General features: G+C 34.4%; 1 protein-coding gene across 2 annotated transcripts in view; it reads left to right on the forward strand.

Annotated features, from left to right (window-relative positions):
- Positions 1 to 23,348, forward strand: part of SUSD1 (sushi domain containing 1) — a 292,834-nt gene that overhangs the window by 222,151 nt on the left and 47,335 nt on the right. Inside the window, exons 14-15 of one of the 2 annotated variants that reach the window (XM_074280878.1) lie at positions 5,483 to 5,738; positions 16,682 to 16,721. In XM_074280878.1, coding sequence (XP_074136979.1) covers positions 5,483 to 5,738; positions 16,682 to 16,721 — 296 coding nt within the window. The remainder of the gene's footprint in view (positions 1 to 5,482; positions 5,739 to 16,681; positions 16,722 to 23,348) is intronic. The other variant, XM_074280879.1, reaches the window with a different exon arrangement.

Raw genomic sequence — 23,348 nt, forward strand, 5'->3', positions numbered from 1 at the left:
TCTACTAAAATATTCAAGGCTCAGCAACTGACTTTCTTCTCCACACATCAAATTCACTTATCTGCGGGAATTCTCCATAGTCTTTTTTTTTAAATGAAAGAACTCTGGATTTAGGTGACTGGAATTTTAATTCTAGATAGTCCTCCTCCAACTCACCATTGTCCCAAATTATCTGTCTGCCTTGTTCCCTTAAAAGTATTTTTATCACTATATCACCTCTCTCCAGGTTTTTCATTTAACTTTTATGTTTTGGCTTTCTCAAATAGACTATAAGCTATTTGAGGTCAGGAACTACCTTTCTTTTTGTTTTTATTTAGTACTTGGCACATTTTTTATTCAGTCATCCCCTACTCTTTGACTTTATTTGGATTTTTTTTTGTTAAAGATACTGGAATGCTTTGACATTTCCTCCTCCAACTCATTTTATAGATGAGAAAAATGAGACAGAGTGAAGTGACTTATCCAGGTACACACAACTAGTAGATATCTGAGGCCAGATTTGAACTCAAGAAGTCTTCCTAACTCAAGTCCCAGTGCCATCTAGCATCCTATACCTAGCACATAGTAAGAACTTAAAAGTTCTGCCCGTCTATATATGTCTTTGCCAACCTGCCAACCTATCTATCAGTTATCTCTATGATCTTGGAAAAGTAACTTCTTTCTCTAATCCTCATTTTTTTTCCCTCTTCCTCCTCCTTCTGTTGAGGCATTTGGGGTTAAGCAAGTGACTTGCCCAGGATCACACAGCTAGGATGTGTTAAGTGTTTGAGACCAGATTTGAACTCAGGTCCTCCTGACTTCAGGGCTGACTCTTTGTGACCTGTGTGCCGTAGCAGGCCAATAATATTCCTGAAATTTTCTTGGCAAAGATACCACAATGGTTTGTCATTTCATCTACCAGTAGATTAAAGCAAACAGAAGTCGATTTACACAACTAATCACACAACTAATAAGTAACTGCTAAGGCTAGATTTGAACTCAAAGGTCTTGCTGAGTTCAGACCTAGGGAACCATTATTGAACCATCTAGATGCCTCCTGAGGTTAAACTATTTTCACAATAATATAAAGCATTTTTGGCTTATTAAATTACCCCTTACTATTTCAAATATATATATATATATATATGTGTGTGTGTGTGTGTGTGTGTGTGTGTGTGTGTGTGTGTGTGTGTGTGTGTGTGTGAAGCCAGATTTTCTTCATTGACTTCAACCAAAACAATATATCACAACAGATTGAATGCAGAAGAATACTGGAGAATTGAACTATCTTCTATTAAGCTAGACATTAAAAAATTTGCAAAAATATATGGCAATGGGGGCAGCTAGGTGGTGCAGTGGATAGAGCACCAGCCCTGAAATCAAGAGGACCTGAGTTCAAATCTGATCTCAGATACTTAACACTTCTAGATGTGTGACCTTGGGCAAGTCACTTAACCCCAATTACCTCAGCAAAAAAAAGAAAAAATATATAACAATGACACTAATTACTTTTTGGTAAAATATTTTTCATATATTATATTAACATTATTTCATTTGTTATTGTTATTTTGATGTAATTAACAAATATTTTAAAAATCTATCAGTTTTCATTTCTAATATAGTAAATATCAATAAATATAATACCCATAACAAAAGCTTTCTGGGGGTCCCCAATAATTTTTAAAAGTATAAAAGCATCCTGATATCACAAAGTCTGAGAAGCATTATCAAAAGGGATAGTACTCATGACATTGACAGGTAAGAAAGAGGGCATGAGGTGGTATATAGGAACATTGTGTTTAATCAAAAAATCAGAGTTTATCATAGAAGGAAGCATAGAGCTCTTTAGCAAATTGAGATCAAGGGAAATGAAGTAACTTGCTAAGAGTTATAGAAGTAGGATTAAATCATAGATTTAGAGCAAGAGGGGACCTTGGAGGCCAAATCCAAAGTTGCAAATTCACAGACTGTCTGCTGCTATATAAGAAGCCACTTATAAAAGATATAAGGAGAAGATTGGAGTTGTGAACCAAGGTCCTAGGATTCCAGTTTTTGATCTATGCCACATTGTCTCTTAGACACATAGACATTTGTTTCTCCTAATTTTCTATTAGTCTGCAGACAGCCTCTCTCCAGAGGTGTTTTGAATAAAGTCAATGTAAAACATATATTTCATGAAAGGAATTGCAGAGTAATGTATTGAAGGCTAGATTCAGAATCAAGGAGACGCCTACTGTGTGATGCTTACCCACTCATCCCTGAATACTAAGTTGCCTAAAAGTTATGGCCCTGATTTGGTAGAGGAATTCTTTATGCTTTTGAAATTATATGTCAAGTAAAAAAAATTCAGCTTATCTATCCCAAGGAAGAGAGATCTCTGACATCCTGACTGAAGTAGTTCTTAATTTATTACCCAATTGCAATGTTTCTGGAAGATATTTTAAATGGGCTGCCCAAGAAAAGTACAAAAGTATGGGGGAGAATTGCAACATTACTGTGTAAAGGGGGAAAAAGTTGCATTTGATATTTGAATCAAATGATTATGCCAGTTATCATAAAAAAAGCAATTTATAGCTTTGGTCTTTTTTCTTTTGATATTTTCTTAAGATTAAGTAGAGCTATGTGTATAAAGATGGAAGACTAAAGGAAACGGAGAATTAAAACATAGAAGATGGAATATTGTATTTGGGGCAGAAAGACCTGAATTTGAAATTTGTTTCAGACTCTTACCAGCTATGCTTGAACAAGTCACTTGATCCCTGTCTGATTAAATTACCTTATTTTAAAATGGACATAATAATAGCATTTACCTCCAGAGTTTTTTTTGAAGATCAAATGAGATTAATGCTTTGCAAACTTTAAAGCACTCTATAAATGCTAGCTGTTATTACAATTAAAGCCAGCGGCTTCACTTTGCCAAGATGAAGAAGGTAGCCTCCTCTGCCTGGCATTGCTTGCTCCATGAGAATGGAAATCACCAGAACCATCCTGGTACATGGTTGATGAATATATTTCCTGTAGTTTACACAGTAGAGATGAGTACAGTTCCAGGTTGAAAAAAGAATAGAAAACTAGGACTTGAAGTCAGGAAGACCCCATCAAATCCTGCCTTGTAGATCTCAGTTTCCTCATCTGTAAAAGCTATGGTTTTCCCAGTAGCAATATATGGCTGTGAAAGTTGGCTTATAAGGAAAGCTGAGCACTAAAGAATCGATGTTTTCAAATTATGTTGCTGGGGAAAACTTTTCAGTTCTTTTGATAGAAAGGAGATCAAATCATTCAATACATAAGGAACTCAATTCAGGCTATTCCCTAGAAGCTGAAGCTTAAAAACTTTGTCACATAATAAGAAGGTGGGACTCTGGTGGGACCTTGTTGGTGGGAAAGATTGAAGGCAAAAGGAGAAGGAGATGACAGAGGATGAGATGAATATATGTGTCATGGAAGCAATGAACATGAACTTGGACAAACTTTGAGAGGTAGTGGAGGATAAAAGGGCTAATATACTGTGGCCCACAAAGTCACAAAGAAGTTCACATTACTGAACAATTAAACAATAACAACAATAATAATGGAGATAACAATATAACTTACTTTACAGTGTTGTGAAGCTCCCAGGACATAACACATGTAAAGCTTTTTGTAAACCAATATACCAGTAATATTTTTGTGCTTTTCTATTTTCTTTGTCCCTGTTCTTTTAAAAATTGTAATTGAAATCTGGATTTATAGAGATCTATGATTAGATAGTAAATATTTGCTGAAGGCCAATATTTTTGTTTTCTTTTTGGTGTCATTGAGAATTACAGAACAAATTAGTATATATGTGGAGAGGGCTGGAATTGGACAATGTGAGTGCAAAAATGCAAATTTTGTTAATATAATCTCTAGAAATGGTTTATGAAGAAAATTTTTGTAAAGGTGTTTTATATTTTTGTACTTTGTAATACAATATTTTTATACTTTGTACTTTGTAATACAAAAATATTTTAAACAATTATTTAAACAATCAGTTCTTATTATCATGTACATTTATATGGTGCATAATGGTTACAAAAGTTTCCTTACATCTTCACTAAACCCAGGAGGCAGATAGCTCAAATATCATTATTCCTAATTTTTCAATGAAGGAAATTGAGGTTCAAAGAGAATTATCTAATATCATTCAGCTATTAAAATGAAGAACTAAGATCCATGTCTTATTGGTTCAGCTATTTTAGAATTATTATAGATTTAATGAGTTTTGAGAATCACCACATTCATATGAAAAATAAATCCATTGCACACATCTGGAGCTGATTTCAATCTTGTGTTTCTCATTTTTATTGATATTGAGATTTTATCTGTACTTCCTCCTGGTAGGTTTTGTATTAGTTGTATAAAGAATTAATTCTAATAGCTAAATATGATATTAAAAACATTGTGTCTGCTTGTAGGTATTTTGTAATGTCTACAATTAAAGCATGAAACTGTTCCATAAATCATATAAACTATGTAAATATGTCATTTTACTTTCCTAGATTTTATTTTTTCATTAAAGAGAATGTCATCTGGTTTTGTACTGCCCCCATTCCTACTCTTTCCTTTGAAAAGATTTTGGACAGAACTTAAGAGCTAGTCAGAAATAAGCATGGCTGGTGAGGGGAGGGGATTTCTAGACTTGTATTTCCAGAGATGGAAGAAATTTTAGTTATGGAAACTCATCTTAGAAAGTTGCTTGGGTTATAGAAATTAAATGTCTGTGGTCACAAAGTCAGAGACAAGAGTTGAACTGAAATCTTCCTGGTTCTAAGGTCATCATAATATTCTGTTTCTCATTTAGCACTCATACTGAGCTCTCTTTTGAAAGCTCATATGATTAACTAGTTGCTTTTTGAAGATTTTTAGCAATTAATTGCCCTTCTTAAATGTAATACAAAATGAAGAAAATAAATTTGTTTTCAGAAAATTTGGATATGAATTATATTTGTGCTATAATATCTTCGACAAGTCATTTAAACTCTTTAGCCCTCAGTATTTTCATTTGTAAAACAAAAAGATTGAACTGATGATTTCTAAGGTCTACTCTTTTTCTAATTCCTATGATTGCCTGTCTTCAAGTAACTACACTATCCTTTTTTAAAATAGGATTTTTCTCTCTGATCACATGAAATGTGTTAATTAAATCAATGGTAAAACATAAAAGATACTTGTTGAAGGCCAATTTTTTTTTTATTTGAGTGTTATTGACATCTGCAGAACAGAGCAGTTACTATGGAAAAGGTTCATACTGGCTGATATGAATGCAAAAAATCGAATTTTGCATAAAAATATAGACAAGTTCATAAAACTCTCCCAATATTTGAGATCAGAATTGACTCTGATTTTCAATTTACAAACTGGTAGGAACATTATGTACTGTTTTCAGAAATAATGCCTGGCTTTCTAAGCCCCATAAATATGTTTGGACTGATAAAACCAGATGGGCCATTGATCTGATGTGTGCTTTTCTGTTTAATTCTAGTTCATATCAAGTGTTGGTGCTGCCCTTAGCTCTCCAAAGCAAGTTTCTCTGTGATTCTATACAGAACACCACTTTCTTTACCAATGACTCAAGTACTAAGGGATATGTGGCTGCAGAATTCCTGGCCAAAGACATTACTGACGTCCAAGAAATCTCCCTTGGAGACAGACTGTACTATGGGAAGTTTTACAATGCACCCTTGAAACCAAGAAGTGACTACTGCATTATATTACGAATCACTAGTGAATGGAATCAGGTACATTCAGAGTCCTAGAAAATTATGTCTTTTATTTCTATGACATCAAAACTCTTTGAGATTTGGGGGGACACCTGGGGTTGGTTAAATTCCATTGTTATCTTTTGATTTTATATCTCCTTTATTTCTGAATATAGCCCTCACTTCTACCCAGAAAACATCCCTTGCAAAAACCAGTTTTGTAAAATTAACCAATATTTCAACTGAATCTGACAATGTATACAATCTTTCAAACTCACAGTCAATCACTTCTTCAAAGAAGAGGTCTTTTTTTTCATATCTTCTTGAGGCATAAGTTTGGCCATTATTGTAGTGTTAAGTTTTGCTTGTGTTTTTATTCACATTTACACTTTTCATTTATATTTAGCCATTCACCAATTTATGGGCATGCTTTGCATTTTTAATTCTTTTGCTATTACAAAAGTGTTTCTATAAATATTTTGTTATATATAGGGTCTTTGTTTGACTTCTTTGAATCTATGCCTTGCAGTAGAATTTCTTGGTTATGGCTGTTTTAATCACTTTATTAAAGTTATATAAATTTTTAAAAATTTGTCTCTCTGTTGTCTGAGATAAACATCTTAGGCAATAACTACTGTAATTTCCTGAAACATCTATTTAGTCTTTGAGTTTTATATGGGCCCTGACTTTTATATGTACCTTTACGTTTTCTGTACTGTGAGAATTTTAGAAGTTTTAGAATCCCTTCATTTTTGTAGTTAAGGAAACTAAGGTGAAGGAAAATTATTTGCCTGAGGCAAAACATGACTGTTTTGTAGTGGGTGCAAAGCTTGAATTCAGGTCTTCTGATGCCTATGCCATGTTCTTTGAAATTCCTAGAAACTGTAATGATAATTGAGATTTCATGTTTCATTACTAAGGAGCTCAAAGGATTCTTTGTGAAGACACTGATTTGAAGAGATTCTCTTCTGTTCCATGGAAGAGTTCTGCTCAACATTTCCATTCCATCTTGATCTATTTTTATTGAGGCAGTCAAAAAAGGAAAGTCATGTAAATACTCTTCGTCTTCACCATTCTGTAGTTACCAGCTCTCCTATTCATCCTGTATTCTATGTAGTTTGAACAAGGAGAGAAAAAAGCACCAGAGAACGGTTCTCTTTACTGCTCACAACTGTCTCCAATTTTTTTCCTTCCTTTTTTTCCCTTCTCAAGCCTTCTTTGATCATTTGTCTCTTATCAGATTAAGAACTAAGAATGAATTGTATGAATTCAGATCTTAAAGAAGCTCAGAGGAAGAGCAGATGGATGAAAAACATTTCAACATTGTTATTGTTCAGCTGTTTTTCAGTTGTATTCAGTTCTTCATGGCCCCATTTGGGGTTTTCTTGGCAAAGTTACTAGAATGGTTTTGTCTTTTCCTTGTCTAGCTCATTTTGCAGATGAGGAAACTGAAGCAAATATGATGAAGTGACTTGTCCAGAGTCACAGCTAGTAAGTATCTGAGGCCAGATCTGAATTCAGGAAGATGAATCTTCCTAACTCCAGGCCCAACACTCTATCCACTATGCCACCCATCTTCCTCACCCACTTAGCTTCTCTATGTTATACAATGTACCAGTAAATAGAGAGTACAATGAAACCTTTCTCTTATACCATAACCTTTTCATTTGAGGCTGTGGGTAAAGTTGTCACCCTGGTGAACTCCAGTTCCCCACCCAGAAAGTTATATGAAGACAAGAAGGCAGTACAGAATATTTCTATTCACTTTCTGTTTATGGTCCTGGGTTCAATATGGAAATAGTTCTTGTCATAATGACTCTGTGGTCAGCCTCACTGCTTATCCTGAGGATGAAGGGTCAGCTAGCATTAGCTCTTATAGAAACTATACTGGGCAATGTGGTTTTCAGGCATGCCCTAGTAATTTAGATTTAGAATTAAAAATGACCCCAGAGGCTATCTAGTCCAACTCCTTCATTTTACAGATAAGAAACCTATGACTCAGAGGCTAATTAAATTATCCAAGGTCACATTGATAGTCAGTAGCAGAGCCAAAATTCCAGCTCAGGACTTCTTGCTCTGGGTCCAGTGCTCTTTATATGGCACCTAGGAAATTTCCCCAGGGAATTTGGTGGCCATTGGTTATAATACTATGTTTAGAAATGCTTTTTGCCTTGTAGTATAAGATGTCTAGGACAGGAACAATTCAAACCCCAAACCTCCAGGGTTTTAAAGTTGAACAGAAAACTGGAGGAGTGGTGGGCACAAATGGTGGGCACACATCAGCAATACCAAAGTAATATAGGGCTTTTAGAGAAAAGTTACATTGGAGATATGAGAAATTTGATACATGGCTTTCTGAACTATTGTGTAACATATAAGAATGTTGGGTGCTTGGCAAAGGATGTGGTACTTCCAGGAAGAAAGAAATCCAGTTCAAGGAATGTGGCTAGTGGGAAATAATTTGCTGGTCTATGAGCTTTATTTAAATGTAGGCTTGGGAGGACTTCTTTGCTCTGCTTTCCATTGTTCCAGTTAAAAGATGAGAAGGCATTGAGGGTCTGGAAGACCTGGTTCAAATCCTATCTTGAATATATCCTAACTATATGACACTTAACCATCTGTGTTTTTTATCTTTCTCATCTATAAAATGATGGGATTGAGCTTGATGATCTTTAAAATCTCTTCTATATATAAATATATGCTCTCCCTTCTCTCAATGATGCTGAGTCTATTAGGTGGGGAATTTGAGTCCAAAGATTAGCAACTTTATCACTTACCATGATGTCAAATAAAAAGCTCATGGGATAAAGGAGAGACTTCACCTCACCCTCCACTTATGTAAAGGACTCCTGAAATCTAGGAAAGGGCAATGAAGAGGAAGAAATGTTTCATAAATTTCTGTTTTTCTTTATTCCACCAATTCCAGACCTAGAGTGGATTTAAATTTCTATTTGGCTTTAGAGATATCTTGGCAGTTGATTTGTAAGGGTCCATCAAAAATCAGCTGGTTTCTTCTTTCAGGCAGAACCACTCTGAAACCATCTTACATGTTCATTATTCTCTTTTGGCGATGTGTAGATACATGGAGTCTTGGAAAGCCTCTTCCTAGAAACATGTGATGCAAAGGTTGCTTTGTTTCCTGTTGGCTTACTTCATTTACCAGAAGACTGGCAGCAACTCCTGTTGATAGATCTCTGGTAGTTCTGCCAGCCTTTTGAAACTTCCTTTATCAATTTTGTCTCTGATATCCATTCACTTAAGATCATGAAGGAATATACACAAGAGACTAAGGCTTTTGGGTGGGGAGATAAAGCAACTGCCATTTTTGTTGCTGCTTTCTCTCCTCCCACATAAAAGCGTATATCAAGCAGCTCTTGCTTTACTTGTCACCAAGGAAGAGAGCAAGTTTTCATCTGCATGTTCAGTTCTATCTTATCAGCAAATTTTAAAGGCTTTTTTGTTACTACATGGTAAGCTGACAGGAAATAGAAAATACATATGCATGCTGATGAGGAAGGGGGAAGACAAGGCCTCTCATTATACAAATAAGGAATTCATCATCCGTTCAGTGAATTCCAAGAGAAAGGTTCCTAAAGACTCTTTCCTAAACACTTTCATGATTTAATAGTTGTGGGTTTTTTTGTGAAATTTCCTTTATTAGTCCAAGTTATGAAACTGCAGAAGTTGTTTAAATTACCTGGGTCTTCATCTCTTTATCTCTAAAAGTAAAGGAGGAAGAGGAAGAAGAGGAGGAGGAGGAGAAGGCATTTGCTTTTCTTGCCTTGTTTTTATGGAAAAGATGATCATATTATTTTTTAGGATTAGAAGCCAGAGAACTGGGGAAATGAAAGGTAATCCCTTCCTTTCTGTTTAAAATAATAAGTAAGGACCCAGAAAAAAAAAGAAGAAGAAGAAGAAGAAGAAGAAGAAGAAGAAGAAGAAGAAGAAGAAGAAGAAGAAGAAGAAGAAGAAGAAGAAGAAGAAGAAGAAGAAGAAGAAGAAGAAGAAGAAGAAGAAGAAGAAGAAGAAGAAGAAGAAGAAGAAGAAGAAGAAGAAGAAGAAGAAGAAGAAAAGAAGAAGAAGAAGAAGAAGAAGAAGAAGAAGAAGAAATATCCAGAGTGTGGGATCATGAGAAGAAACATTATTTTATTATGTCAGTCATTTCAGATAAAACTCAGTGCCAGAAAGTTATTTAATTAGGTTAGATTCACAGCACTCAGGTTGGATACTAAAGATAGTTAGATATAGACACATATTTAAATGTCTGGAACTTTAAGAAAAAAATCAGATAAATTATAAGTCAGTGACTGACATAAGTTGGGATAATAATGAAAAAATGATTGTGAAATGCTATGGAATCTTTCCCCCATATTCTGGAAGCTCCCTTTTTCCCATTACACTAAATTATCCTTTGATTCTTAGGAAATGACTCTTACTTTACTGAAAGTACTGAACATATGACATCCTGTAACATGAGTTCTCACAATGCTAGGATTACTGAAAATCAAAACTAAAAAAAAATCTGGATTATGTGACACTTGAGTGAGAAGCAACTGGCTTCCATTATGAAATCTTAGCTGACTGGAAGCTCTACTTCTCCTTTCCTCTCCACATCAGAATTTTTCCTGTATCATTATCTCAGCTCTCTTCTTTCCCTTCTAACTGCTAGATTGTGTGACCTGCATTCTGCTCATGTCATTCTGCTTCAGTCAGAACTGACATTGCCAACCATTTCCTCCTCCTCTTCTCAGAAACATTCTTGTCCCTGATACTCAGTGTTGCTGCATTATCCTCTGTCCTCTTATCACCATGATTGCACATTCTATGTCCCTTTAATGTGTTCCTCTTCCATCTGCCTTAGAACTTCAACTATTCTTTAATGTTTTATCCTTGGCCTTCTCTCCTGATAACTGGCTCAGTCTGCTACTTCAAAAAGGACTCTAGCCATACTTCATTCCCCTTCTGACTTGATTGGCAGAGTGAAGCCTTCTCATCCTCTTCAACAATTGCTTTGCTTTACACAGGTATCCTTCTCCTCCAACTGTTCTAGTTCTTTCTCTGTTGTCTTCCCCACACCTCACTTCCCATCTTTCACTCCTGCTTCTAATTAAAATATAAGTTCCTTGTAAGTAGGGACTTCTTGTATTACTCCTACCCCTACCTTAGTATTGTACTTGGCAGAAAATGGTTAATAAATATTCTATTTGTCATCATTTCAGTTATGTCTTTCTCTTCATGACTTCATTTGGGTTTTCTTAGCAAAGATATTGGAAGTGATTTGCCATTTCCTTCGCCAGCTCATTTTACAGATGAGAAAATTGAAGTAAATAGGATTAAATGACTTGCCCAGGATCACACAGCTAGTAAGTTTCTGGGGCTAGATTTGAACTTGGGATGATGAGAGCCACCTAGCTGCCTAGTATTCTCTCTAACTAAACTCCTATCTTTTCCCATGATCTCATTCCTCTCCACAACTCATTTTCCTATTTCATCTCTACTTATAGAAATCCCCCAAGGGATTTGAAGCCCAAAATGATTCCAGCTGCAAATGATCTCTTTTTCTTTAGAAGTCCTACCATATCTCTTTGTACATGTCTCAGGAAAAGAAAGAGAAGGGAATAAACATTCACATCATAACTTGCTATGTACCAGGCACTGTGCTAAGTGCTTTCCAAATATTACCTCCTTTGATTTTCACAGCAACACAGGGACAGGTGCTATTATTATCCCCATTTTACAGGTGAGGAAACTAAGGCAAATAAATTAAATGACTTGCCCATGGCCACACAGCTAATAAGTGTCTGGTATGATATGAACTCAGATTTTCCTGACTCCAGGTTTGGTGAATCAACTTAATCAATCCACTGAATCACTTAGCTGAACTTAGCAATATTTTTTTTAATATTTATTTGTGTCTTTATATGAATAGTATCAAAAGGTTTATAGATTGTCATCAATTTCTGCTTTTGTAATGCTTTGGCTTAGGTTGGTCTCACATGAAGTCCTCAGCAGACTCATTTTCTCCTTAACTTCTTTTAACTGTTTTGTGAGGCAAAGTGTCACATCATCTTTTAATTTCCTCTGTAATGTTTTTCAAATAAGCAAATACTCTAAAACAGTGTTACCTTTGATTTCCATAGTTTCATTACTTTTCAAAGAGATCAGGCACTTTTAAAAGAGATCAGGAATTTGCCAGGAATTTTCAAGGCCATATCTGAGCTGTTTTGGCCTGCAAAGAGCAGTTTCAGTTAAACGTGACTAAGAAATTATGATAGAGTCCTTGCTTTAACTTTCAAACATTTCCTGTTTTTCTGAATGCTTTAGACAGGATGAATTGTAAATCCTAGATCTTCATCTTTATCTTCTTTTCTAATTGTGTATTGGTTGTAACGTTTAATCTCAACAGTCTAACACACATTAACATTTTCTGTCTATTAGATTATAGTGTTTGTGTGTGTGTTGGGGGGGGGTGTATGTGCATACACATGATATTGTTCACTTCCCCACAAAAGTCCTTCTGCACTGTTTTTGTTTCTCAAAAGTGATTCTAGAAAATACAAGCTTTTGCGGGTTCTTCTGAACTGGAAACAATTCAAATGTGTTTCTGGTGATGTTGTACACAATATACTCAGTATCTATGCTTTGGGGTCCAGTGCCTCTTCGATTTCTTTTCTCTTCTTTCACTCCTCTCATCTACCCCTGGGTAATTTCTTTCTGAAACAAGAAAACAAGCCCCCATATAGCTAATCAAATCTTATGTGCCATCTGTTGCAGAAAATAGAGTTCTATGAAGAACTTAATGAGATCTTGCAAAATCAAATTCATATATGCCTTAATATTCCAATGGCTTCAATGCAAAAATAGTTATAGGATGAGATTTTTTTAAATGCCTTGGGAGTTGTAATTTTAAAAATTCAAATAAACAAAAAAAGTTGAAATATAGATAACAAAAATAGATAAAACTGAAAAACAAACAAAATTTATTTTACTAATAAACTAGGGGTAGTTGTTTGAAAAGACTAATAAAACTGAAAAAATCCTTAGCTAATTTGATAATTTTTAAAATAAAGGATACCAAATAAATAGTCAAAGATTAAAAAGAATTCATTTTGGGGTTAGCTAGATGGCACAGTGGATAACGTACCAGCCCTGAAGTCAGGAGGACCTGAGTTCAAATCTGTTCTCAGACACGTAATACTTCCTAGCTGTATGGCCTTGGCAAGTCACTTAACCCCAATTGCCTTAGCAAAAAAAAAAAAAACAAAAAAAAAATTCATTTCCAGTGAAAAGCAATGGAAAGTATTGGAAACTATTTTGTCCAGTTACATGCCAGCAAAAAATGCTATATTCAATGAATTAGAAGAATATTTAAAATTTTAAATATTTAGGTAAGAGAATGAAAAATAAAAATTTAAACAACTCAGCCTTAGAAAAGGAAATTTACAAACTATAAATTTACCAAGGAAAAGATTATAGGCCCAAATGCATTTACAAGTGAATCTGTTAAATGTTCAAAGAATAATTAATTGTGATATTATACAGTTTCCAAAAAATAAAGAAAGCATTCTACCAGACATTTTTTATTAGATAAATTTGGTTCAGATACCTGAACTAGATGAAGATAAAGCTTAAAAAGGAGATGTTACATATATATATATATATATATATATATATATATATATATATATATATATATATATATATATATATACACACACACATATATATATGTGAGTATACATGCAAAAATGTTGGATAAAATATTAGTAATGAGGATTCAGAAACATATTGAAAAATTATTCACTTTAACCATATTAGCTTTATAGTAGTTATGTAGGATTGACTATTAGGAAAATAATAAGCATAATTGATCATATTTACAAAAAAACTAGTATTATTGATGGTCTCAACTGATAATATAAAACACTCATTTCTATTAAAAGTCAAACAAACATTTTTTAAGCTCTCACTATATGTCAGGTACTGTACATAGGCATAGGCACTGGAGATACAAGTACAAAGACTGAAATAGATCTAGCCTCAAAGATCTTATATTCCAAAGAGGAGTTAACAAGTACATGTATAAGTACATTTAGAAATTCAAAAACAAATACAAGGAAATTTAAGACAAGGGCAATACTCGATAGAAAGGGAAACATTAGAGGAGGCATCTTGTAGAAGAAGCTGTTTGAACTATATCTTGAAGAAAGAGAATCTTTTGAAACAAATGTAAGGAGAAAAATGTATTCGAGCCATGGAGCTGGACTGTGGCAAGGGATAGTGATTAGAGTTAGAGAGGTGTATGAGAAACAGAAGAAAAGTCAATCTGGTTGGATTACAACAGAGAGATGAATTTGAAAAGGTAGGTTGGGGCAGATTGTGATGAGTTTTAAAAGTTAAAAGAGACATTTATATTTTATCTTAGAAGTATTGGGTTGCTATTGGAGTTTATTGAGTAGGGTCTGGGCTTAAGGGAAATGAAACTGAATAGGGAGAGATTTGTGGTGGGGAGGCCATTTATGAGATAATTAGGTAAGGCTAAGCAAGAGAGAAGAACTTGAATTAAGAAGATAAGAAAAGAAAAGGGGTCAGATGCAAAAAAAGATAGAAACTGTAAGATTTGGCAAGTAATTGGATATGAGAAAGGAAAGAGAATGAAGAGATGAATATAAAACTGAAGTTATGAACTTGAGAGACTAAAAGAGACTTTCTACAGAATAGGGAGGTTTGGGTGGATATTTTGAAAGTGGGATGAAGAAAAATTTTTTAGTTCTTTGGACATGTTAGGTTTGAGATGTCTCTGGAACATCCAGTTTGAAATATCTAATAGATAATTGGTGTTCTAAACTAAAACTCTGGGGGGATTTGGGGGTTAGATATATAGCTCTGGGAAATATCTATATGGAAATGATAATTAAACCCAAAGGAACTGATGAGGTTGAAAGAGAAAAGGACCAAGGATGGAACATTATGGAATTCCCACAAGGGAGTTAAAAATCATTCTGTGGATGATGAGAAAGCAAAGGAAATGAAATGGGGAAAAAAGGAGCGATGAGGAGGATATATATATATATTTTAAGGATGAGAGAAATTTGGGTATATTTGAAATCAGTAATAATAAGCAATAAATAGTTCAGTTAATTAGTCAAAAAGCATTTATTAAATGCTTTATATGTTCCAGTCACTAAGCTAAAGTTCTAGAAATACCAAAAAACAAAAATGTAAAAAACCATTCCCTAGGGAATGGAAAGATTAAAAGATCAATATTCTGGGGAAGACAGAAAAAGATGAAATTAAGGGTACATTTAAGAGGGCTTTGCCTTGGAGAGAAGAAGAGTCAACTCATTATTAAAAGTTGGTGGAATATAGGAAAGTAGAGCTGATATTAAAGGGTTTTAAGAAGTGAAAGGGAGAAATTAGAGGTCATGGTTAATGGGCTCAATTTTCCTCAAAAAAGTAAGAGCTGAGGACCTCAGCTGTTTGGGAGACTGGTAAGATCAGAGAAAATTCAGAATAAAGTTAGCATATAACTGTTTTTCCTTTCTTTATTCCTTTCTTCCCCATACTAGAGATGTCTATCATTAGACACAATTATATGTGTGTGCGTGTATATATACACACATGTGTATATACATATATATGTAAAATTGTTACATATATATATAAATACACACTTCTATTTATCAATTCTTTCTTTGGATGCAGATAGTATATTCCTTCATGGGTTTTTATAGTTATTTTGGATTAATTTATAGTTTAATAATAGTCAAAATGATATAGTTGCTCAAAATTGTTTTTAAAACAATATTGCTGTTAAACTCTATAAAACATTCTCTTATTCTGCTCATTTCATTCTTTGTTATTTTGTGCAAATCTTCCATGTTTTTCTAAAATCATCAAGCTTATCATTTCTTACAGCATAGTAGTATTCTATCATGATCATATACCGCAACTTGTTCAACCAATTACCAATTGACAGGCATCCTTACATTTTTCTAATTCTTTGCCACCATAAAAAGAATTGAAAAAAAAAGAGCATCTATAAATATTTTAGAATATACAGGTTATTTTCCTTTTTCTTTAATGATTTTTAGAAACCTCTAAAAGTAGTATCAGTTATTTCTACTAGGCAGAAGAACAACAGTGGTGGGGCATTCTGAAATTGGTATCTCATATCCAAGTAAGAGGATCATAACTTTTGAGGCAGAAGGTAGAGGTCAACCCCCTCCCTGACTTTTAAAAAAGAGTATTTTATTTTTCCAAATACATGAAAAGATAGTTTTCAATATTCACCTTTTTAAAACTTTGTATTCCAATTTTTTTCCCCTCTCTCCCCTGCCACTTCCCAAGACAGCAAGCAATCTGGTATAGGTTAAACATGTGTAATACTTCTAAATATATTTCCATATTCATCATGCGGCACACACACAAAAAATTAAATCATGAGAGAAAAAAACAAAATGAGAAGGAAAAACAAAACAATTAAACAAACAACAAAAGCAAAAGATGAAAGTGCTATCCTTTGATCCACATTTTGTCTTCATAGTTGTCTCTCTGGATGTGGATAGCACTTTCCACTTGTTTTGCAAGTGCACAACTGAGGATATTTGTTATTTTCCCTAAAGTCACGTAAGTAGGAAGGTGCAATCAGGGTTTGAATCTAGGGCCTCTCCATCCTAACCCTCATGCCACGAAAAAGGTCTAAGCAGGTTAGTGTTTTGTCCAAGGTCACACAGGCACTGAGGTATTCGATGCTAAGATTTAAACTCAGGTTCTCTGACTCCAAGTCTAATCCATTTTCAATGTGCCAATGGATCTGGCTATATTCTTCATGGAGATACACATACCCATGATTGCATACATATATTGAGGAATTATTTAGTTCTCGTTGAACCTGCCTTGCCTCTCAATTCCAGAGAAACAGGTATAATGTGTAATTATTTCTGGAGACAATAATTGTGTTGATGTCTTTTCCTTTGCAGGTGAGAAGACAATCCTGTGTAGTTTGGGCTGAAGTGAAAGGTAAGGCCATTTGCTGCTTCACTTACTGCATTTCATTCTTTCCTCATCTTCCCCTAAATTCCCACGCCCAATATTCCTGCCAATGGGACAAGCCCATCTATAGCCACAAGTGCCAGCTTAATTGCTGCAAGTTATGCATTTACACAGAGGTACTTACAGTAAGGTTGAAGAGGGACAGCATCTGATTCATCTGGGAAATTTAGTTACACCCAAAGGATTTCCTTGAAAAGACTGGCTTTCAGGCATGAAATTGGTGGAGAATTATTTTAGGGAGTTTCTTCATTTCATTTGGGCCTTTCTACTTGGATGTGAAATAGCATAGCCTATAAAAAAAGTAATTCTGAGCATTTATTATGTCTTTGTGACGTGTGATTTTTTTAGTAATAGCTGTTCTGCATGTTTAAAACTAGTTCAGACTGGGTAGAAGAATTTCCTGGGTTTTGTGCAAGTAGTGCTCCTTCCTTCCCCCGACTCCTGGCACATACACTCTCCCAATCCTAACTCCTGACCTTGGCCTTAGAATCCCTGCTCCCATGTCACTTCTGGCCTGAAATCATTCCTGATTTGCTCCCACACTTCCTTCCTGGTATTCTCTCCTTTGAAAAAATACTGTTAATTACTGGGTATGTACTTCTGATATGCTCTTATTTAGGGGAAGAGATGTTGCGTGTGTCAATTTTAAAGACAGGTATCAGCTATTGCTGTTATTATCATTGTCCACTTCTCTCTCCTTGACATTATTCTTACTAGGAAAGTATCTTGGTATAATAAGAAGAGAACCAGATTTTGGGGAAAATTTGGAAAAACAGGCTTCTACTGCTGACTTTACAATTTACTTGTACAATTCTGTAACTCTATGGACCTATGAAGTTAATTAACCTCTCTCAGCCTCAGTTTCCTCAGTTATAAAATGAAGAGGATAGGCCAGATAAATGACTTCTAAAATCCTTTCTAGTCCTAAATCTATGGCACAGACCAATGGTTTTGTGAGAGAAGCTTGGAGAAATTCAAGGCTAATATGGATCCCCTTTGCAAGTTCTGACCCAATTTTTGTCTTTGTCTAATGCTGGAAAGAATTCTGCTAAAAATGATGCAGTAAGGAAGCAAAGAACCACTGAATATAGATTCAGAAGATGGGGGTTCAGTTTGTAACTGTCACAACTGTATGCGATTTAAGTTTCTAATTGCTCTGAACTTCAGAAAAGCGAAGATTGTGGCAACTGGGTGGTACAGTGAATAGAGCACCAGATCTAGCATCAGAAATACTTAAGTTCCAATCTTGCCTGAGACACTTAGTGGCTGTGTGACCCCTATGTAAGTCATTTAATCCTGATTGTTTCCAGAAAAAAAAAGAATAGTGAGGAGTCTGATAATAATAAATCAAGTATTATAACAATAATAATCCATATTTGTGTTGTGCTTTGCAGATTATCAAACCTTTCCCTACAATAACCCTATGAATTTTTGCCCTTCATAGATAGTGGGTTTTTTAAATTGAAGATTTAAGGCAGCCTAGTGTCTGTTGTCACTGTTTCTCCAATAGCATGTGCTCACATCATGTCTTGGTCAAATTTTAATAAATATCACAATATTTCAGACTTTTCATTATTATTTTATCTGTTTTGATGAGCTGTCATCATCAAACTTTGCTTTTACTATTATAATTGTTTTGTGGCATCCCTAGTTGCACCCATATGAGACTAAATATTGTCTGTGTTCTCACTCCTTCACCTATTGGCCACTCTGTCTCTCTCCCTCTCCATGGGTTTCTCTAATCCTTAAGATATGACTTAAGTTAATTAATAATTCCACAATGACCCCTAAGTGTTGAAATGAAAGGAAGAAGCAAGCAAACTTCATTACTGTCTTATTTTTGAGAAATTGCCACAATCATCCCAATCTTCAGCAATCACCACCCTCATCAATCAGTAGCAATCAATATCAAGACCCTCAACTAGCAATAAGATTATGACTTAACTGAGGGTTCAGATGATGGTTAGTATTTTAGCGTATTTTTTTAGTTAAGGTATGTGCATTTTTAAAGATATAATAGAAATGTATACTTAAAAGACAACAGTATAGTATAAACATGACTTTTATATACAGGAAAAAAACAAAAAACTCATGTGAGTCACTTTATTTCAATACTAATTTTATTTTGATGGTCTGGAATGCAATCCACATCTCTAAAATGGGGATAACAATGCTAGTGTTACCTACAAGTATACCTTGAAGATATATGGATAACATTCCAAGTCTTCTGTCTCACAAGGTTAGGGACTTGGTTTGTAGTTGCCATCCCCCATATAGAAGCTTTCCTTGCTGATAGAGTTTTCCTCACAGGACTTCCAAACTCTTGAACAAACATATATAAATCTTTTATTTATTTTATTTTAATAGTTTTTATTTACCAGTTATATGCATGGGTAATTTTACAACATTGACAATTGCCAAACCTTTTGTTTTAATTTTTCCCCTCCTCCCCTCCAGTTGGCAGGTTGACCAATACATGTTAAATATGTTAGAGTATAAGTTAAATACATATATAATTTTAAATGTTTTTATTTATTTACCAAGCATATGCGTGGGTAATTTTTCCAACATTGACTCTTGCAAAATCTTTTGTTCCCAAATTTTCCCCTTCTTCTCCCAGTCCCCTCCTCTAGCTGGCAAGTAGTCTAATACATGTTAAATATGTTGAAATATGTATTAAATTCAATATATTATGCATATTTATACAGTTATGTTGCTGTACAAGAAAAATCAGATCAAGAAGGAAGGAAAAGAAAAACTGAGAAAGAAAACAAAATGCAAGCAAATAACAACAGGGAGAGTGAGAATGCTGTTGTGTTCTACACTCAGTTCCCACGGTTCTCTCTCTGGGTGTAGATGGCTCTCTTCATCACTGAACAAGTAGAACTGGTTTGACTCCTCTCATTGTTGAAGAGAGTCACATCCATCAGAATTGATCATCATATACTCTTGTTGTTGCTGTGTATAATGATCTCCTGGTTCTGTTCATTTCACTTAGCTTCAGTTCATGTAGGCCTCTCCAAGCCTCTCTGAAATCATCCTGCTGGTTGTTTCTCACAGTACAATAATATTCCATAACTTTCATATACCATAATTTATTAAACCATTCCCCAATTGATGGGCATGCACTCAGTTTTCAGTTTTTTGCCAGTACAAAGAGGGCTGTTACAAACATTTCTGCACATGTGGGTCTCTTTCCCTCCTTTAAAATCTCTTTGGGATATAATCCCAGTAAAACACTGCTGGATCAAAGAGTATGAACAGTTTGATCACTTTTTGAGCATAGTTCCAAACTGCTCTCCAAAATGGTTGGATGCATTTACAGTTCCACCAATAATCCATCAGTGTCCCAATTTTCCCACATCTCCTCCAACATTCATCATTATCTTTTCCTGTCATTTTAGCCAATCTGACAGGTGTGTAGTGGTATCTCAGAATTGTCTTAATTTGCATTTCTCTGATCAATAGTGATTTAAAGCACCTTTTCATATGACTAGAAATGGTTTCACTTTCCTCATCTGAAAATTATCTGTTCATATCCTTTGACCATTTCTCAATTAGAAAATGGCTTGAATTCTTATGAATTTGAATCAATTCTCTATGTATTTTACAAATAAGGCCTTTATAAGAACCTTTGAATGTAAAAATGTTTTCCCAGTTTATTGCTTCCCTTCTAATCTTGTCTACATTAGTTTTGTTTGTACAAACACTTTTTAACAATATAATCAAAATTATTTATTTTATGATCAATAATGATCTCTAGTTCTTCTTTGGTTACAAATTCCTTCCTCCTCCACAAATCTGAGAGGTAAACTATCCTACATTCTTCTAATTTCAAACATACATAATTTGAGAAAGATGTTTAGTGATACTATTCAGAAAAGGAACCACAAAGAGAAAGAGGTGGCCAGGGGACCAGATTTGTCTAGTTGAGTCCATGCTGTAAGGAGAAATTTCAGGATCACCTCCATCAATATATGGGAAGTTTAATAACAGAATGCTACTTATTATACAGGAAAGTCGAAGGAAGAGAATGAGCTGGAAGTTGACTTGCAAACTTTTTAACTAATTCAGAATCCCACCCACATCATTTTCCTAGATTATTTCAGCAACTTCCATTTATCCACTCATCATGATGATAATTTAGACCTCAAATATAACCATTTACTTAACAATGAGAGTAATAATAATAATTAAAAAACAGGGATTCATATGACAAGTAGATGAATAATAATACATCATAGTCTATATATAAATCTGGGTCACACTCTCCTACCAAAGCACTGTCTGTGGGGGGAAAAGTGAGTACACATTGATATAAACTTAGCAGGAAAAAACAAAAATGAGAAACAATTAGTGATAGGAGTAATGTCCAATCCAGGCCTTCAAACATCAATGTCGCCTTTCTTCTCTGACTGCTAATAAAATGTGTCCTTGATGAACATAACCTTTCTGTTAAACATTTGTGTCCACTGCTAAGTTGAATTGGTCCATGCTATGCTTTTCTAACAGCTCACTGAGCATGATCAGACTAGTTGATCTGCTGGGTAACATCTCTAATTTTTTGCTTCTAAGCTATTCTTTTCCTCAATTGAACCTATTCCCTGTAATATCTTTACCTCTCTATAACACAATTCTAAATTCTGCCATTTCATCTCTCTTTTATCTTTTTGAATTTAGACTATGGTTCCTCTCTAGGAATGTCCTCACCTTAACTTAAGCTTAATAGCCAGATTCTCTTTTGTTGATCAGGTAACTTATATTTGTCCTATAATCATCAAAAAATTCATGTGTTCACATTTCTCCAATTATTGACTAATAAATTGCTCAATTATTCATATCTATATTTACATCCAAATCACTAAAGCATATTGTATGTCTCCCACCCCATTCATTCCAGTGTTTTCTGGCTTGTTACATATACAATTTGTAACTGCTGTCAATAGAACTTAGAGGGAATCTTAAGTGACTGTTTATCTTGTGAAGTTAGAAATGTAGATTCTCAAGACAGATAACTCAGTACATGTTTTGTTTCATAATTAGACCTATGCCTTGGCTAAATAAACTTTCATTCCCTTATATTTAAGAAATTGGAATTATATTGATTAATTTTTAAAGTAATACTTTTTATTTATGTAGTCTTTAAGGGTTTTAAAAATATTTGACATTACCCCAGTTAAACCTCACAAAAACTCTGAGTTATGTTTTATGAGTGTTAAATTTTTTAAGGAAATACAAAAACTCAGCAGAGGGATTAAACAACTTGCTTTAAAAAAAAAGAAATGATTTCTGTTTTATTTTCACAATCAAAATAATATATTGGAAGAGTAAATGAAAGGTACAACTCATGTGTACTAATTATACTTCATTGGTACTTCCTAATTCAACTTAAGTAAACATTGTTTTCTTTTATGCCTAGAGAAAGGCCATTGTCTTTCTTCAAATGTTAAAGATACTCCAGGGTTTTTTCATGGTCCCTAGTGTCTCTATACTCCTATATTTTCTTCACATAAATTCAAAAGGATTTTCTTTACATCCTTAATACCTTCCTACTATTCTTTAAATACTAATGTTAATGAGCTCTACTTCATGACCTAGGTGTATAGATCTCCAAGCTTCTCTGAATTCCCCAATCAAATGGATACATGGAAAATCCCTGAATGTGTCATTCATTTCAAACTCATTCACTTAATAAAGTAAATGATTTCTTGATTTTTACAGCTTGATTTCTAAAAGGAACCAGATCTTTGTGATGCTAAACATTTTAAAATTACTAAATGAAATAGAACCAAAATCACTAAATGAAATAGAACTTGTCATACAAGTTTCTTCCTGTTTTGGTACTATTTGGGGCCCAGGTGTTTACAAGGACTCTTGAACAGGAATGATTTCTCATAATGTCTGTTATTCAGTTGTTTAGTTTGGAGATGTTTTTTTTTTTTTCAGAGGCACTGCAAAGAATCCCTTGACATTTCTAGACTCACTTTAATTGCTTTTGGACAAGATATTAGAAGCTCAGCCAAGTCAACTCAGAAGGGGGTAGAGGTCCCATGAGAGACGCAGGTGCAGCTTGGAAATTAAATTGGATTTGAGCCATTTACAGCAAATAGACTCCATTCAACATAGGTTTTCTCCCAGGTGTTATGAGACCCAGGTCTCAATAGTATAGGCATGTCATTATGATTTTTGCTGGTTCCTTAAGTCATTGGACTATTGATTTCAAGTTTTTAGGTTCTCTTTTTAACAGACACTTGACTATAAATAGTCAAGTCACAGTTTGTGCTCTTAGAGTGTTTCAGGGATGCCATTAAGAAAGGTCCCTTGCTTCTTCCAAAATGCATCATCATTACCTGAGACCAATGTAATCAATTACAAACAGAGAAGTCTTTTGCCATGAACCCTATACTTAAGTAGAGTTGTGAATATATGGGTCTTATTGGTATATTGCTAGTAATGGTGGGATTCAACTTTGTTACCAAAAGTTTGGGCTGTTAGGTAAGACTACCAAAGTTTTCTTTTTAAACATTCACTGGATTATCAGTCATGCCATGTAGAAGCCATTTCAGGCATAAAGTGAAAGCTGAGTTGTTTAGC

The sequence above is a fragment of the Sminthopsis crassicaudata genome, chromosome 1 (genome assembly GCF_048593235.1).
Source record: "Sminthopsis crassicaudata isolate SCR6 chromosome 1, ASM4859323v1, whole genome shotgun sequence".
Lineage (NCBI taxonomy): Eukaryota > Metazoa > Chordata > Mammalia > Dasyuromorphia > Dasyuridae > Sminthopsis > Sminthopsis crassicaudata.